This window comes from Pleurodeles waltl, chromosome 7, assembly GCF_031143425.1.
Source record: "Pleurodeles waltl isolate 20211129_DDA chromosome 7, aPleWal1.hap1.20221129, whole genome shotgun sequence".
Classification (NCBI taxonomy): domain Eukaryota; kingdom Metazoa; phylum Chordata; class Amphibia; order Caudata; family Salamandridae; genus Pleurodeles; species Pleurodeles waltl.
The window spans coordinates 1,028,625,659-1,028,644,482 of NC_090446.1; the positions used below are offsets into that span (position 1 = coordinate 1,028,625,659).

Genomic DNA, 18,824 nt, shown 5'->3' on the forward strand with positions numbered 1-18,824 from the left:
CAACTCCCAAAGAAGCATGAATCTGATCCAGAAGTGCGTGTTGCAGTCACAGTCCTGCAAACCAGCAGCCATTTCGCTAGTGTGCAAAGGGGCTTTAATTGGGAGCCCACCTTTCCCCACCCCTATTCTACAGGAAGCAGAAGTGTTGAAAAATGTATTTCTTCAATTGCACCTGTGAAAAACGTTATCATGAAAATTAAGCGTGGGCACATTTGGGTCCATTAAGGTGGCTTTATATTTCTTGTCCACCACTGGTTCTTACTGACACGCTGAGATTTTTGTAACCAGTCCTGTAAAGATAGTTCATTTTGAGGAAATGTCACGCTCCAGCTTTGTAAATGCTAAGAATGAGTCCCAGGAGGCAATTTGTAGTATGTCGTCGGTAACAGAGGCATCCGAGGAGGGAAACTGAACGCCAATTACTTAATCAAAGAGAAGGAGGCAAACCCCTTTTTTGGGGGGTCAGGTTACACAAAATCAGTACCGATGCAGGCCTGAAGGCATACAGGCCTAGATATACTAATGATCTGCCTGACTCAGGTACCGCAAAGTAACATAAACAATATGGTTAAGCGATATTCATGCAGAAGTATATTTGCGCTGAAGGTCTCAGCGAGCTTACCGCTAAACAGTATGGAGTACAAACCCCCTGGTTATTGATGCAAATTGAGCGTTGCATTGATACAACTCTTTAAACCTCCTTTTGAATCAATGCAAACCCACACCTTCTAAAGTCACACAAAGTAGCGTGATCTAGCATTGTATTAAATATCACCTGCAAATTAAATCAATCAAGCACAACCAATGGGCAAATGTTGGGATGGGTGATAGTGCGCGATATTTCAATGTGTAATTGTGAAATACACACATTATGTGATTTACCTTTGAGTGGCCATCAGCATGAAGGCAGTTGCTCTTGAGGGTATGCCTCGAGTCTAAAAACCATAAAAGATCCTGGTTAACAGACTTTTCACTGCGGTGGAGTGTTCAATCACGCTTAGTGTCACACATGCAGGGCCTTATTTGTGTTTGTGTGGCTGATGATGCCATGGGCACACGACCCCTTGCAAATATGATGCTGCGCCCTTTATATCTGTTTGTCAATGCAGTAGAGCTGATTCATGCACAGCGAAACATTGTGATATTCTTGGCATGCTCTCCCTAATATGTCAAATGCAGAGGCACGATGCTGTTTGATAATCTCCCAGATTTCTTGTTGGTTACTCCGCCTACTGATTGCAAAGGGTGTTGCGTGAAGAAACATTGTGTGTGCATATACAAAGGGCCATGTACATTAATCCACCATTCCTTAACTCCTTTGCTAGGTGGCTAAGCAAACACATCAAGAAGTCCATCCGATCTACTATACTCAACCTGGCCTGGCATCCCAACAATGTCTTGCTGGCCGCAGGATCTAGTGATTTCAACTGCAGGTACAGCCACTTATCATCATAAAGTCGAATGCATGAGGTGTTATTCCAGCTGAGGCACAATACAATAACCCAAGCTGGCACCAGAGGCGTTGCAATAGTTCTAGAACAGCCACTTGCAGAAGGGTTCCGGATAACATTTACAGCCGGGGAATTTTACTTTTAAGATTTGGAAGTTGGCTGTGACCCGTGGCAAGATGCGCACTGTACAAATAACACCATGTACACAGATAACAGAGATGGCTAATAGACACACACAACTCGCATGCATTCACACATACGCACCTTTGCAGCTATGACAGGCCACATGTCTTGTGTAACACCTTCTGACAGTTCTTGCCTTTTGACCGGCAGAATTTCGCTTACAAGAGTCTTATACTTAAAAGGGTTTTGCAAAGATTTATTTTCATTGTGATCGTGTACCCATGAAACATTGTGGGGCATATTTATAAGCCCCTAGGGTCCCCTTATCCACATTTGCAGCATTTATTTTGATGCAAATGTGTCATTTCCCATACGCCACTTTGTAAACCCTTGCGCCACATTATGTCTGCGTCAGGCATAATGTATGCAAGGAGGGCGTTCTCCCATTGGGGGGGGGGCTGAAAAAATAGCGAAAGGAAATCTAAGCGATTTTCTTGCACCATTTTTTTTCCGGCTCAGAGCAGGTGTTAAAAAAGAGCATAACATTATTTAGAGCGGGCCCCTCTGTACTCTGCAGGAGTAGCACCAACATTTTGGCACTACTCCTGCAGAGTACCTCAATAGCGTCACTAAAAATTACGCTATTGCCCCCCACCCTCCGCCATGGTGCGCTGTATTTTAAATACGGTGCACACATGGTGGCCGTAGGGGGGCGCTAAGGAGCGCAGGGAATGTGGCGCTGCACTCGGCACAGCACCACTTTCCATGCATCTGCCCCTGAGTGACAAGTGAATGGAATGCTCAGAGATTAATGTAAGACACTATCAAGCATGCAAAGCATTTGTCATGGTGAAATGTTTATTGTCCTCCATTCAATATCTATCTACGTCTATCACAATGGCAAATGCAGGAATGTGTTGCAGAAAGCATGAAATAAGACTGGTGCACCATCACCAAAGGTGAAAGGATTGAAGGGAAAGAGGATTCTCATTTTTTCCACACTCATTTTTCATGGAAAGAGGTGAGACACAGTTAGTTGATCATAGAACATCTGCTTCAAAAACGGTTGTGCTGTTGTATTTAAAGCAGATCAATCCTTTTGGAAATGTATGTACAATCAGATACAGTTATAGGACTTTTGTGCTGAGAAGTATTGGTACACAAAAAGTAAAAAAGTCCTGGCAATCGCATTGATAGTCAACGCAGCCTTGCTAAGAGTTATGGATATAATCATTGAAAGGCTTGTCAGCCGTGCTGAGGATTGGTGGACCTGGAAGTCACAGTGCAGAGCCTGCAGTAAAGGAATGACTGAGATAAACCTGCTGGCATTTAAATGTAGCCTACCACATTCAAAATCATTTGTAGTTTGCATATGCAGTATTTTAAGATGCTAAAATGTAGGGCTTCTATGTAATCAAGTCATGAACCGACAATGATTTCAGTGTCGGCGTGTTAGACAAAGTAATATTTTCAGCTGATGTTTAATGGCTCAGGAGGATGGCATGATTGATGGTGTTGATTAGGGCCAACAGCTCTAAGAGAATCAGGGCATTGACACTGCCTGTATCACTTGCCAACCTAAGGTCATTGACGATCACTAGTAGCAAAGATTCTGTGCTAAAGGGGAGTCTAAACCTTGGACTTATCCAGAATCAGGGTGGAATTGACTATAGTGCAGTCTTGCAATGCCCAAAGGGCTGGACTGATAAGTCAGTGGGTAATGCAATCTGGCAATGCCTTAAGGGCTGATCTGATAGGTCAGCTGTTCTTTTGGCTCTTTGAGGGCCAACATTATGGTATGGTGGGCCATGTTTTACTCTTGAGTTATGTTAGACCTGACAGCATTAGGGTGGTCTTTCCCCCAACCTTTCTACTCACTTCCTCCAATTCTCTGACCTTGATTTTGCTGGCTTTAGGACTCTGTGCACGTTACCACTGCTAAAGTGCTAATGCTCTCTCTCCTCAACATGGTATTACTGGCTTCTCCCCAATGTTCATATCTAGTGTACATATAAGTCCCTAGTAAAATACACTACATGTCCCTAGGGTCCGTAAATTAAATTCTTCTTTGGGCCTGCAGCACCGATTGTGCCACCCACTTAAGTAGCCCCTTAAGCATGTCTCAGGACTGCCATTGCTGAGTTTCTGTGTGCAGTGTTACACTGCCATGTCAACCTGGCAAAATAACGCTTTTCGCAGGACCCGAGCCTTCCCTTTTTATACATATAAGTCACCCCTGAGGAAGGACCTGGAGAACCCAGAGGGCAAGGTGCAATGCATTTTTAGAGGCAGGACAAGTACTTTATAGTTTTTCATTGCCTGGTAGTGAAAAACCCCCAAAGTTGTTTTTCACTACAGCAAGCCCTATCTCCCCCATAGGATAATATTGGAATTACCTTATTCCATTTTAAAGGTTTAATTCACTATCTGGAAGCGATAAACTGTTCTAATTTGGTGCAATTCTGAAAATGTCACCTTCAGAAAGTTGGCATTTTCTGACGTTAGCCATTTGGTGCCTGCAGCTTGTCTATTATCACTTGCCTGGGGTGGGTGACAGCTGGGCTTTGTGTATTTACTCTAGACAGCCACACCCATTGGGATCTTAGGTGTGACTTGATGGACCATCCTGGCAGGATGGAAGAGAGGAACTGGGTACAGCCTCACTTACACCTTTCCCCATACGAAGAGCTGCATAACCTCCTCTATGTAGTCTGGAGCCAGCACAGCACCCCTGTGCACTTCAAAGGCCTGTCTTTGAAGTTTCCCCCACTTCAAAGGCCAAACTGTGTATAAGAACTGGACCTCTGACACCACAAACTCAGTACATTTCTGGACCTGTGAAGACTCTGTCAGGAAGAAGGATGCTGTGCTCTTGAAGAACTGCCACCCTGCTGAACTGCTGCTTTGCCTGACTCCTGTCTTGCAGTGCTGCCCTGCTGCCTGCTATTCACCCCCTGCCTGGGTTAGAACTATTGGACCTCCATCACTTGAACCCAGAGTGAGTCCAAGTTCTAGCTCAGTGGCCTCCTGATCTGACATCCCAGGGACATAGAAGACTTCCAACTCCCCTGCTCCTGAACCTGGACTCTGCCATCTGTGAGTCTGGCCTGCCAAGTGGTGCCACCCCATTCCTGGCCCCCTGGAAGAGGGCTGTAGGTGTTTGCTCCAGCGGAATTGATGCATCCTCTGCTGTGAGAGCAGAATCAACGCATCACCACTGTTGCGTGGAACAGAACCGGCTCATGGCCTTGAAAACCACCACTGTGATGCTTTTCCCAGCGCAAAGACCTCCGATCCCCATTCACAGCAGACTCGACAGCAGCGCCAAAACTCCTCATCACAGCATACATGCGCATGGGAAATGATGCATTGCCTTGATTTCACAATGCATCCCCGAGACAGGTTTTTTGCATCGCAAGGCCTGACGCCTGGCTTCTCAACGATGCAGCAGGAAGTAGCAGCACAGCCTCACGGCATCTCGGAACCAATGCATTGCCACTGTTGCGTGGAGCAGAACCAACACATCACCTCTTTTGCATGATTCAGAACCTAAGCAATGCTCCGCAACCAGGATTTAAGATACTTTTATTTAGGGGGCCTAACTGGGTCCCTGTAGACGACCTACGCTCCATCGCGGCCAGCCAGAGCTTTTGACTTTGTCCCGGTCCAGAGCGACCAGATATCCCTGGTTTGTGCTTTTTGCTTTTAAGCGCTATTGTACAGTTTATTCCTTGAAAATTCTATACCTCAAATTATACTCATTGGATGTTTTTATTTATTAAATTCAGATCTCTTTTTCTAACCTAGTTTGGGATCTATTTGTTTGGAGTTTTCACTGTTTTACTGTTTGAAGTGATAAGCCAATACTTTACACATTGTCTCTAAGTTAAGCCTGACTGCTCTGTGGCGAGCTACCAGATGGTGAGCACAGATTAATTTGGGGTTGCCTGGCACTTACCCTGACTAGGATTGTGGCTGCTGCTTGACCAGGGCTCACATCCCAGTCAACAAACAATCCAATGTCTAACAATTTACTACAAGCATTGCCTACACATGCACAAATGCTTGCAATGGCCCACACCTAGGAAAACACATATGTAGCATGCCTTCACAAGCTGAACTGATTTGGAAATGTGGGCCACTTTTTTACTATCTTATTTGCTAATCGGCACCACTTTTATTTTGGTGCCCGGGCCTATTTTCAGTTCCCAGTCCAGAATCCTGTGTGATTCCAACGAGCTACCCAGGTGTATGTTGGCAAACCCTTAGAGGTCAAAGATCCATGGGATCCTTAGATTTCAGAGTTGATTTTTTTCAAAGTACACGCATGGTGGCATGTTTAAAGGCTAAAGGGACAATCCTTTCAAGAAGGTGTGGATTAAGGATTTCTAACAGCTGGTCATTAATATCCAAAAAAGGACATTGCCAAAATCTAGCCAGGCAAAGGCCTAATGGAGCATAGGTGTATATATTTTAATGCCATTTCACTGTGTTTGTATAACAAGATGTTTCAATATCATTGTTTTTAATTTAGTTTCTTCCTGTGTTATTGCCTGTCAGAGTCTTTTCAGCTTATGTGAAAGAGATTGAAGACAAACCCAGTGCAACGCCCTGGGGCACCAAGATGCCTTTCGGCGAACTTCTATTTGAGAAGGGAGACAGTGGCGGGTGGGTGCACAGTGTCTGCTTTTCTCCAAGTGGGCAATGCCTCGCCTGGGTTAGTCATGACAGCACTGTCACCGTCGCTGATGCTGCAAGAGATAAGGTGTAAGTATATGCACTTCAGGATGTCTGTCTGAATGTACGTTTGTGGGTCACAAAGGGATGGCGGGATGGAACAGGGAAATGTATAGGCAGTCTCTCTCAAATAATGTTTACATTCAGAGATTCAATTAATTTGTTCTAGATCAGACATATGAAAAATTACTTTAAAAACCCACTGTGTGTGGTACTGCATTTTTGCTGACTTTTTGCAATTGGTAATTGTTTACCTTTCAGTTATGCTGTCAACCCTGCTCCATTAAAACATAATTCTGCTGGCCTTTTCAATAGCTGTTTGCCAATTTATGCAAATTCCTTTAATTCCTTTGATACTTATGTGTGCAGTGATTATGTCTTAACGTAAATGTGTCTTTTTTAGCAATTCATGTACAGTGCAAATTGCTGCGCTGTAGCACTCTGCCCTGGGCCCATGGGCATTGTGATGGGTGTTCTCACACAACTCCCTTGCATTTTGATGTATTGGAATGTGCCAAAATCGTACATCTTCCCACTGGAAGCGTAAAAATGAGAAATGCTGCAGCACACATAGATAGAGAAATATGCCTCCCAGGACTGTTTTTGTGTGGCGTGAGGTACCCCTTCCTTCACGTAAATAACAATCCTGCATGCAACAAAGGCACCTTTGCACCATGGTGCAAGGTTGACTGCGTTGGCGCTAGACTGCCACAGGCATGTAAGACAAGTCAGTAATGCACCTTATTCCCTTAAATACAGTGCATTCCTGCCTTTACCCTATGATGCAGGACAAGATGACAACGTGGTGCGTCATTGTTTCATACATATGCCACTTCATATTATCAAAGCACCCTTTCCTACATGTGTCATGCAAAAAGGTTAAATTAATCCATGTGTGTATGTGTGTGTATGGTGTGAACTCCAACACTAAAATTGCCCCACAAAATATGGTTCCCATTTTCCTCAGTTGAGTACTTTTTAGTACATTTTAGTTAATAATTGTGACTGCGGCCACAAAGCAAGCGCAGACCTGCTTCCTGTGCACTGCCACATAGGCTCTATGATCTACAGATATGCACAGTATTTGTGTAGGAGTGAATGACTCAGGCTTCTTTTTCTGCAGGGTGACCCAGCTGAAGACCGAATTCCTCCCTTTTCTGAGCGTGATTTATGTATCCGAGAACCAGTTCATTGCTGCTGTGAGTGCAATCTGTTATTTTGTTGTGTTCTTTAAATTTGTTTTCAAAGCTTTGGTCCTATAGTCTCATCTACATATACAAAATAAAACAATGGTGCTCTCCTTTCTCACTGTATAATCGGATTAATTCATACAGGATTATATAAAGCACATAAAAATGACACATACAAGGTTCCAAGGGCTGAATTAAAAAATTAAGTAGTAAAGGTAATAATATCTAGCCCTGCAGACCGCCCCATTTAACAGGTCTGACTAGGACTGAAGCGATTAAGTTCTGATCCATTCAAATGAGAGAGACATTGGGGTAGCAGGCTGTTGTAGGGCACTGGATGCATCCACAAGATCTAATGGAGCGAGTCAGAACAGCTATTACTGAGTCCATTACCTTCCCTTGGCAGTCCATCTAGAAAGCGAAACAAATTTGGCCTCAGATCTCTTACCAGTTTGAATCCAGCTTGGAAGTGAGCAAATGGGATCTTTGGAATTATAAGTTTGACGTGATTAAATTCTGAATTAAGGTGGATGGTGGCAGGAATGTAGTCATGGTTAGTGCCTGACATCTGTGAGGTTTATTTGATGCTGACTGTCATATCTTGGATAGTCTAACTGATCAATCCCTTTTTCTGCTGACTGATAGCTTGTCAAGTGCAGAAAGCTGAGGTCTCACAGAACCTCATACATGACTATGGTGGGACAGGCACAACAGGAGCACAAGGTGGGGCACAGTTATAGGGGATGCATAGTCAGAAGTACTCTCACAACTGAGTGACATTGGGCCAAGAAATATCAGACATAAGAAAAAACAAGAATGTTGCGGTCAAGAATAATGAACAGTGCAAGGTAGTGATAGACCTGTTCCAACTACTTGGGTCTCTTAAAATAGAGAAATAGGTTGTAAACCTTACCACAAAGGGTAAATGTTGTCTGTCTTCCTGTCTCTTATCTACCCTCTTTCACTTAATGCTAGCACTACCAGTACCAGGCAGATGCACAATAGATTGAATCAGACGTTTTACAACCATGGAAAAGGTTCACAGTCCAAGAGAACACGTACAAAAGAACATAATACAAACCACAGCAAGGTGTTCCAAACAAGAAATCACATGATCACATGAAGTCCATGATCATCACTGACTGTTTTTTAAGATCATCACACACCGTATTGGTGTCATGCTTCATCATCGGATCTCATACTGGTCACTAAACACTAGGATGTGCCTGACCATATTCCAGGGAGCATTTAGGATAACTTCCTACCAGGAACTTCATTAACAGTGGTCCTGCTGTTATTAAAAAGAGATAAGGTTAGGGTGTCTATAGATATAATTATCCTACACCCAATGTGAAGCCGACATGTTTCAGCCCTATGTGAGAGGCCTAACGTTCCAGGGCTTTCTTCAGAACTAAATCAAAATCAATTATACGCTCGTCAGTGCATTATCACCTGGTTCAGTGCAGGCACAGATATGGGATAAAATATCAAACTTGGCAGGAACCAACACTATAAAGCCATAGGAGGCATGTCATCTCAGGTCGGTGTCTTATTTCCTTAATCTGTAGCGCATGAGAGTATCATTGATACACAAGGGACACAAACACAGCAAGTAAAACGTATATAAATACATGCACTGTATATTTCTTGACATGATATAGGGCCTGACTACAACTTTGGCGGCGGGGGTTAATATGTCCCAAATGTGACGGATATCCGGCCCACCTTATTACGAGTTCCATAGGATATAATGGACTCCTAGTACGGCGGGCGGGATATCCGTCACATTTGGGACGGAATAAACTCCTCTGCCAACGTTGTAATCAGGCCCATAGTGTGTAATTGGAATATACAATATGGCCCCCAAATGCAAACACCTACGCTGAACTTTCAGGAAATTTATCTAAATAGGGGGAGTGAGGGTTATGTCCTTGTATTCACACACTGCAATAAAAAATCAATGATAGGTAGAACAAAATGCCATCAATCATTGTTCCTACTTCCAAGACCTTTGTGTGCTCCTAAGCGCTAAGTACATCGTCAAGTGTACCATGTCGCCAATGTGCCTATTTAGGCCTCTTCTCCTCCTCGTCAATTGCAAAGATTATAATGTCACTATTTCTCTGTTGGAGATGGTGCATCCATGGAAATGTGGCACATTATGAATACGTATAAACTTGATTATATAGATTTCCAAAATAATGTCAACTGAAATTTAGATGTGATTTATAGCCTTAAAAGTCCTAAAAAGATAATAAAACACTTGGGGGGTCATTCCTACATTGGCGGGCGGCGGTCGCCGCCCGCCAAGCGGGAACCGCCGAATGACCGCACCGCGGTCAAAAGACCGCGGCGGCCATTCTGGCTTTTCCGCTGGGCCGGCGGGCGACCGCCAGAAGGCCGCCCGCCGGTCCAGCGGGAAACCCCCTTCTACGAGGATGCCGGCTACGAATGGAGCCGGCGGAGTTGAAGGGGTGCGACGGGTGCAGTGGCACACGTCGCGATTTTCAGTGTCTGCTTTGCAGACACTGAAAATCTTAGTGGGGCCCTGTTAGGGGGCCCCTGCAGTGCCCATGCCAGTGGCATGGGCACTGCAGGGGCCCCCAGGGGCCCCACGACACCCGTTACCGCCATCCTGTTCCTGGCGGTGAAAACCGCCAGGAACAGGATGGCGGTAAGGGGGTCAGAATCCCCATGGTGGCGCTGCAAGCAGCGCTGCCATGGAGGATTCCCTGGGCCAGGGGTAAACCGGCGGGAAACCGCCGGTTGCCCTTTTCTGACCGCGGCTTTACCGCCGCGGTCAGAATGGCCAAGGCAGCACCGCCAGCCTGTTGGCGGTGCTTCCGTCATTTTAGCCCTGGCGGTCACCGACCGCCAGGGTTAGAATGACCCCCTTGGTGTTAGATGTATAACTGTAAGAAGCAGACCAAGAAATAATAGAATTTATGATTTTGTTTTGTGTTCTGTTTGCTGTGCACGCTTGGGGGCATATTAATCATTCTTGCATGTAGCGCAATAAAGGAAGCCACCTTGCTGCATTGTATGGTGCATTCCTGTCCTTTCACCTAGCGCTGGCGCACTTTTGGCTGCCTAGTGCCAATGAAGGCACCCTTGCGCCATGTTGCAAAGGTACCTACTTTGTAGGCAGGATTGTCTTTGAGCAGGAAGAGAAACCTCCATGCACAAAAACAATCCTTAGAGGCTTTTTCCTCTTTCTATGTGTGCTGCAATACGCAGCACACATATAAAGAGGAGAAAACAAGGAGAAATAAAGACATTTTTCCTTGTTGAGCCTCACCTAGGGAGGCGTAGCATTTTGACCCATTCCCAGGTCTACCAAAATCTGGCCAAAATCCATGGATGGATGAGTGGGAACCCACACTCCACCAATGGGACACCCCCATACCGCAGAGTAAATCAAGGCAGAGATTTGCACTGCCTTGCGTTATTCTAGATTTATCAAGTGATGTAGGGCCACACAAGGTGGCCTTACGTCGCTTGATAATTCTCATTTAGGTTTTGGTTGCTCTTGCATCCCCTTGTGTGGCTCAAGGGCGACACAAAAACTTGTTATGTATGGGCATTGTTTTTTTGTAATATATCTAAGCGTGTAAATTTGAAACTATTCAGACTAATTATGGAATAGTGACCAAGCATTGATTCCTTTTGCTCCCGAAGAAACTTGATGCCTTTTCAGAAAAGCACCCTTATAGAAGACGCTTATATATAAAGTTGTATGTGCACATCTGTTAAATTAGCCACTGGTGCCTGCATTATCCTTGTCAACTCTTTTGTAAAGTGTATGATGAATGACCGCCAGTTCAAAAGAAGCCCTATGAGAAAGATGCATCTTGTGAAGGTGTGTGGCTGGCTTTGTAGGTTTGTGTGGCTGGCTTTGTAGGTTAGGGTTCTGGGCTGTGTCAGGCTTACATTGCTTGGTACTGTGGTGTGAGAGTCTTCGCTGTCTGTGAATGTGATGATGTCGATGTAGCATCAGATGACTTGAGACACATGATGCAGTGCGTCTCATGACACTTAGGCCCAGATTTAGGAGGGCCTAGGGCCTCCTTGCACCACATTAGCGTAATTTGTTGAAGCTAATGTGGCCCAACGAGGCCAAAATCGCTGCACCAGATTTACAAAGTGGCGCAATGCCTGCATTACACCACTTTGTAACCCCTTGAGCCACATTATGCCTGTACAAGGAATAATGTATGCAAGGGGGTGTTCCCCTGTTAGGAGGGGCTGAACAAATGGTGCAAAGAAATCTAAAGGATTTCTTTGAGGCATTTTTTGCAGCATTTTTACACCTGCTCAAAGCAGGCGTTAAAAGGGGGCACACCATTATTCATAATGGGCCCCTATGTACTGTATTTTGGCGCTAACCCGGAACGGTACCTCAGTAGCGTAAAAAATGCTGACGCTATTGCCCCCTACCCTGTGCCAGGGTACGCACACATAGTGGCTGTAGGGGGAGCTAGGGGGAGAAAGAAAAGTGGCACTGCACTGGGTGCAGCATCACTTTTTTAAATCTTCCCCTTAATCTATAGTACATTTTTAAAAGTAAATGACATCAGTCAGGGTTATTGTTTTTAACCAATCAGGACACTCAAGGACAGCCTCTTTAATGCAAGTATTTTACGTACAGTAATAGCACGGTGACCTTGCATCCCCCTCGCAGGGTCACGATTGCTGCCCCTACCTCTTCACATATAGCAACCCGGACAACATTGAGGTCATTGGGAAAATCGGCGGCGAGAAGCAGAGCTCCAAGGGGAACATGTCAGCCATGCAGCACTTCCGGAATCTGGATAAGAAAGCAACAGTCGACAACGAGGACCCTGCGGCGACCACAATCCATCAAAACAGCATCAGGTGAGTTTTCATAGTGTTGCTCCTTTGGAAACGTTTGAAAGTAACCTAATGTGTCTTGATATATTTGTAAAATTGTTTACCTATATATTTATAAAAGTGTAAAGTGATACAGTTATTTTTTATAAATACACTCACAGGCACCTCCTTAAATATATTTTCACGATTCTTCTCTGCAGGTCAAATTAACCCCATTCATTTACTGATGGGATGATTGCACACTTCTACCCCAGAGATTTAAAAAAAAAAAAAATCAGTATACAAATACTCCTCCATGTGGATCCATACATATATATCTTTGCAGCTCATTCCGGGCTATGTATCGGTGCAAACTCTGCGTCAATATCTCAGGCAGCTTGATATAAATGTGGAGGTGTTTTAATTTAATTTTTTACGAAACTTGCTGAACAGTTTGCTGTTTTTCTGAAACGGACAAAACACAAATCGTGAAACGCTTACCAATCAAATGATGCACAGAATGTATGGAGTCTGGCAATGCTAAATGTATGTGGGTCTTTGTAAAGAATGTAGAAGGTACAATTAATTATGTAATATCACAACAGACCACGGCATTATGTCAGAATGACTGTTGATGGTTCACTGTTCATTTGATGACTGGTACCAAACTCAAGACTATATGCAAAGAATTAAAACTATATATTTTTTTACTCTGCACAACCTAAGAAATCTTAGCAGAGCAAGACAGAGCTCCCTTGCCTTGACTGTCTGGCCTGCAGAACGCGCTGGACAATATATGTATGGGTTTGCTGTGGGTTCACGATGCCCAAAGGCAATAACAATTTAAGGCACTTGCCTATTGGCTGGAGTATCATACTTGGGCCACATAGAATCATACATAAACAATATATTTCCACATCTGTTACTTTATAAGCTTTCTTTTGATGGATGCCAAAAATCCCCTACACTTCTTGTCTGGCTAGGAGAATCCACTGAGCAGGATATTTGTCAAAATTTTAGCATTTGTTTTCAAAGAAAATTCATTTCCTGCCTTCTCCCTCAAGCTGCAGAATATCCCTGCCGTGGCTTGACCAAAATCCATAATTTAGATCTACTCAGCATGGCAATACCAGAAATGTGTGGGCTTTCTATGGTTCTGGGCACATACGGGTGATAAACTGGATGCAGTGCATTCAGGACATTTAGAAAGCAGTAAAATGCTTGTGAAGGGTATCTACCTTTTGACTGCAGGTATCATTCCTGGGTCACATGGAAACATGTCACAACCATGCATATTTTCAACATCTAAACATCCTAAGGTTTACATTGTAGGGTACCCCCATCATCCTTATTGCCTGGCAGAAGCAGTGTTTTGAACAAGATGTGTGTCCAATTTTCAGCATTTGTTCCCACTAATAATAACAATAATAACAACAAAAACAATAACAATAATAATAATAATAACAATAACACTACTAATAATAATAATAGTAGCTGCCTCTAATAGTACCCTTGGGGGTAGCTACGCACTTTATAAAGCCTCATTCATAATAACAACACCAACAATAGTAATAATAATAATAGCAATAATAATAATAGCAATAATAATAATAGTACTTATTATTATTATTATTATTATTATTATTATTACTATTGTTTCCCAGCGCTAGTTAACTGGAGGGCAGCCAGGCACATGACAACTTAAAACAGCCATGTTTTCAGATCCTTGCGGAAGGAGGTTAGAGAGGTGCAGCTTCTCAGAGATTCCCAGAGAGTGTTCCAGAGCTTGGAGACAAGAAAAGAGAAGGAACGGCTCCCCAGCCGAGTTTGTTTAATTCTGGGGTCTGTGTAAAGTTGCGCAGGAGGGGTGGTATGGAGATACCAGTTTATGCAGGCATCACGGACCAGACTGAGAGTTGATTTTGTGCATGCAGCAGAGCACTTCGAACTGGATGTGCTTATCAACTGTGAGCCAATGTAGGTCATGAAGTAGACCAGATGCTGAGGCACGTTTAGACAAAGGGAACAGAAGCCTACCCTAGCAGCATTCTGTACCACACTGAGGAGTCTGATCACATGCTTGTCTGTCCCAAGATAGAGAATGTTGCCATAGTCCAATCTAGAAAGGATCATGGCCTGAATGACGGTCCTTTGGGAAGAGAAATGAAGCATCCATAGGATTTTTTTAAACAATTTCATAATGCCATAGCATTCACAGGCTATTTTGGTTGCCTGAGGTTTCATGGACAGGGTGAGAACCAGCCAGAAGTCAAGATTTTTCACCTTTTAGACTCTGGAAGGACCCCTAAAGTAGGTGGGCAATTCTGAGGACCACAGAGCTGGGCATTCTTGACAGTACCATTACCTCAGACTTGTCACCGTTTAGTTTTAGAGAGTTGGAGCCCATTCAGGAGGAGACAACTGAGGCAGGAGTTTAAGGACCTCATTAAGAGTTTAGCAGTCGGACAAGCCCACGCCATACTTGCAGTGAGAAGACCACTGTGGAGCTGGTGGTCTATCCACCAGCGCCATTACAGGGTTTCCACTAGGCTGACTGGTGGAAACAAAGGTTTCTGCAGACCAGCCCAGTGGAAACCGTGTAGCTGCATTGTTCTTGGCTCCAAGTGGAGCCGAGACCAATGCCGTCCACAACCCCTAGCACCCTGTGACTTCTAAAAGGGCAAATTCAGTGCTTTGTCCTGATTTGAAACCAGACTGTGAAGGATGAAGAGCGCCTTGGGCCTCCACTAAGGTGGTGAGTTGAGCACTAACATGTTTCTAAAGCACCTTCGTGAAAATAGGCAGCATAGAAATGGGTCTAAAATTTGACGAGTTGGATGGGTTTAGATGTTTTAAAAAAAAATTAAGGGTAGAGCTGTTGCATGCTTCCATACTTTACGTTACTGCCCCTCCTGAAGGGAGGAATTCTGGAGTCCTACCAGGATTTGAATTAGATTTGAGCTCAGAGTCCTAATTTTGGCTGGGGGAAGAGGATCTAGATGTGGGTCAGACTTTATGGATTGCTACAAAGTCAAAAAGAGACAAGTCCAGAAGGGACCACAGCTGCGTTTCTGCACAAGTATAACCCATATCCCTGGTGTTTCCATTCTTGGAATGGGGTGATGCAAGATTGTTGTTTTGACTATTAATCTCCAATTAAGGTTTGGCTGTGGTAAAGCGAGCAGGATATTCGTTACTTTCCTAGTAAAAAAAAAAACCTGCAAGTTTCTCACACTGAAAGTGTGCTAACAAAGGGGGAAGTTCAGTATTGCTGGGGTCAGAAAGGTCTTGGACCACTTTGAAAAGAGTCTTCGGACAGTTTTGTGCTTCAGAAATTTTCTGTCTTGTATTTGACTTTTAGACTATCATCATCCTGTTTCCACCACAATCTTTCCAGGCTCTCATATAGTTTTTTCTCTTCAAGTAGAGTCTTGTTAAACCACGAGACAGGCAGGTGGAACCTAGGTAATGTTTTGAGCTTCTCAGACAGAATTTCATCTAAGGAGTCACAGATCCAATAGTCCACGGTAAACTGGTCTAAGTCAAAATTCTTTGCCAACTGCAGGCAAGCAGGATGCAAAGACCCAAAGGCAGTGGTAAGAGGAAATAGGCTTTCCTTCCTTTCCTCTGTGATACAGAGGGGAAGATGTCAGGGCTGTCCACTTACTCCCCTGTTCTTTTCTGTGTCCATGGAATCATTTACAGAATGAATAGTAACAAACAATAATGTCGCTTGGATAAAAAAGTGAGAAAAACATATATAAGCTGACAATCTGCACTCAGGACATATTGGTCTCACTGATGAACCCTGCTTGCTCTATCATTCCCCTAATGACAAACTGCAAGAATATATTGAGTTTTCTGGCTTTTAAGTCAATGGCGAAAATAACAAATATTTAACATCTCAGTCCACTTGGAACAAATTCCAGACCTTTAAGCTTGTTTCCTTTGGCTGCACATTCATTAACATATCTCCTTCTTTTTCAGGGGTTAAAGGATCTTCAGGTGAGGCACACTGAGGGGCTTAGTTCTATTCTAAGCATTTCCATTATCTATGCCTGTTACCCTGCTAATGAGGATTCAAAAGGCAATTGACAATTTTGCATAAGTGGAGAAAAAGCAGCTGTTAGGTAGGTGGATTGTAACTCTTGCACAGAGGAACAGCTGTTTGGGAATGTCTAATGGGATTAAATACCATCAGACATCCCAACAATGATACATGGTGGAATGGCAAAGGCTGGATTTGGAGAAGCAGTGGTGGTTTGTTGAAAAAAATCAAAGTGCTTAAACGTATCTGGAAAATACAATGACTTGAAAAGAGGCACCACATTTGGGGGGTTATACTCCTTTCCTGCTACCAGAGCCAACTTAGCAGTATGGGTATGTCACCTGATAGGGTATCCAGGCGCTTGCAGGTCCCAGAGGCTTATTCAAACAGCCAGGTCTTGAGGGCCCTTTTGAATTCCAGAAGTGAGATGATGGTCCAGAGGTGCATGGGAAGGCTGTTCTAGGTTTTTGCTGTGATGTGAGAGAAGTAGCGTCTTCTGCTTCTGCTTCAGTAGAAGCAGGAAGTATGGGCAAGTGAAAGGGAGGCAGAGCATAGTCTACTCAACCGTTGGTGGAAGTTCAAACTGTGGTTAATGTATGCAAGTCCTTGGTTGTGTAGTGCTTTGTGTGCAGGGATCAGCAGCTTGAAGTCTTCTTTACGGTGAGCCAGTGGAGTTGCTAGTGGTGGGGTGTGATATGGGTTCGATAGGGATGGCCGAGGATGAGTCTGTCTGCAGCTTTTTGTAAGGTCTGAAGTCTCTGTAGGAGGTGTGCGGTGATTCCTACGTAGAGGACGTTGCTGTAGTCCAGCTGGCCGGTGATGAGGGCCTGTGTCCTGGTGCGTCTCGTGTGTAGGGATAGCCACTTGAAGATCTTACATAGCATGTGCAAAGTGAGGAAGTAGGCGGATGGGAGATGGTGTTGATCTCTGATTTCATGGTGAGCTTGTTGTCATTGATGATTCCCAGGTTTCTGGTGTGGTCGGGGGGAGTGGGTGCGGGTCCTAGGTTTGATGGCACCAGGAATTGTTCCATGTGTTGCTGCTGTTGCCAAAGATCAGTACTTCAGTCTTGTCTGTGTTCAGCTGCAGGCAGTTGTTCTCCGACCAGTCAGTGATGCTTGTCGTGCATCTATGGAAGTTGGTTCTGGTGGTAGAGGGGTCATCAGTGAGTGAGAGGATGAGTTGGGTGTCGTCTGCCTAGGAAATTATGGTGAGACTGTGGGGTCTGATGTTGGCCAGGGGGGTCATATATGCATTGAAGAGTGTGGGGCTGAGGGACGAGCCCTGGGGGACACAGCAGGTGATCTCCTAGGGTTTGGAGGTGAAAGGTGAGAGGTGGATCTTCTGAGTTCTTCCGGTGAGGAAGGAGGTGATCCATTGCAGTGCGTCCTGTTGGATACTGATGTTGTGGAGGTTTTTCATCAACATGTTGTGGGATATGGTGTTGAAGGCTGCCAAGAGATTGAGGAGGTTCAAAGCTGCTCTTTCTCTTCCGTTGAGGAAGGTTTGAATGTCGTTGGTGGCCGCAATCTGGGCAGTTTTGGTGCTGTGATTGCTGTGGAAGCCAGATTAGGCGGTGTCGAGCAGGGAGATTGGCTGGTAGTTTTTGGGTTCGCTATGGTCGGCAGAGTGTTTTTGAGTAGTGGTCTGACTTCGGCATGTTTCCAGGTGTTGGGAAATGTTGCAGTGGTGATGGAGGTGTTGAGCAGAGTGGTGAGTTTCTGGCCAATCCTTTGGTTTCCAAGGCTGAAGATGTGGGTCTGAGGGAGTTCCCGAGTCAATGGATTTCATGGTGGAGGTGATGTTCTGGGTGGAGAGAATGTTCCAGGTGGTCAGTGTGTGGTTCATGTTGGTTACGGTGGGGGTGTATCTGTCGAGGAAGTCCATAGGTGTGGTTTGGAGTTCGAAGTTTCTGTGCATGGTTGCTATCTTGCCTTGGAAGAAGTGGGTGAGTTTGTTGCACAGCTCCTGCGAGGGTATAATGTTGGTTTTGCTGGCAGCCAGGTTTTTAGAATTCCTTAACAATGTTGAAAAGTTCCTTGGTGTTGTTGGCGCTGGTTTTGATGCGTGCTGCAATGGATGTCTACTTTGTTGCCCTCAGTAGGTGGTGGTAGTGGTTGAGGGAGGTCTTGAAGGCTGCTCTGCAGAGGTGTCCTTGGTGGCACACCATCTCCTCTCCAGCTGTTTGCTGTCTCGCTTTGCTGTTATGAGTTCTTGGGTGTACCAGTTGGCCTTTTTGGAGGATTTTATCTGGATGTTGCTCTTGATGGGCACAATGCTGTTGATGCAATTGGTGATCCAGACGTTGACATTTTTCACTCCCTGTTCGAGGTTGGTAGCAGTAGCGGGGTTGGAGGGGTTGAGGGCAGCTGCCCAGCAGATCTCTGAGATTTTGTTCTACCTACTGTGGGAGGGGCAATGGTAATCTGGGGGTGGAGGTGAGGG

The 18,824-nt window shown here is 44.6% G+C and overlaps 1 protein-coding gene across 2 annotated transcripts in view; it reads left to right on the top strand.

Moving 5' to 3' along the window:
• Positions 1-18,824, top strand: part of LOC138245867 (actin-related protein 2/3 complex subunit 1A-B-like) — a 151,451-nt gene that overhangs the window by 84,476 nt on the left and 48,151 nt on the right. For both annotated transcript variants that reach the window (XM_069199846.1, XM_069199847.1), the window contains exons 5-8: positions 1,326-1,433; positions 6,135-6,341; positions 7,435-7,510; positions 12,183-12,376. In XM_069199846.1, coding sequence (XP_069055947.1) covers positions 1,326-1,433; positions 6,135-6,341; positions 7,435-7,510; positions 12,183-12,376 — 585 coding nt within the window. The remainder of the gene's footprint in view (positions 1-1,325; positions 1,434-6,134; positions 6,342-7,434; positions 7,511-12,182; positions 12,377-18,824) is intronic.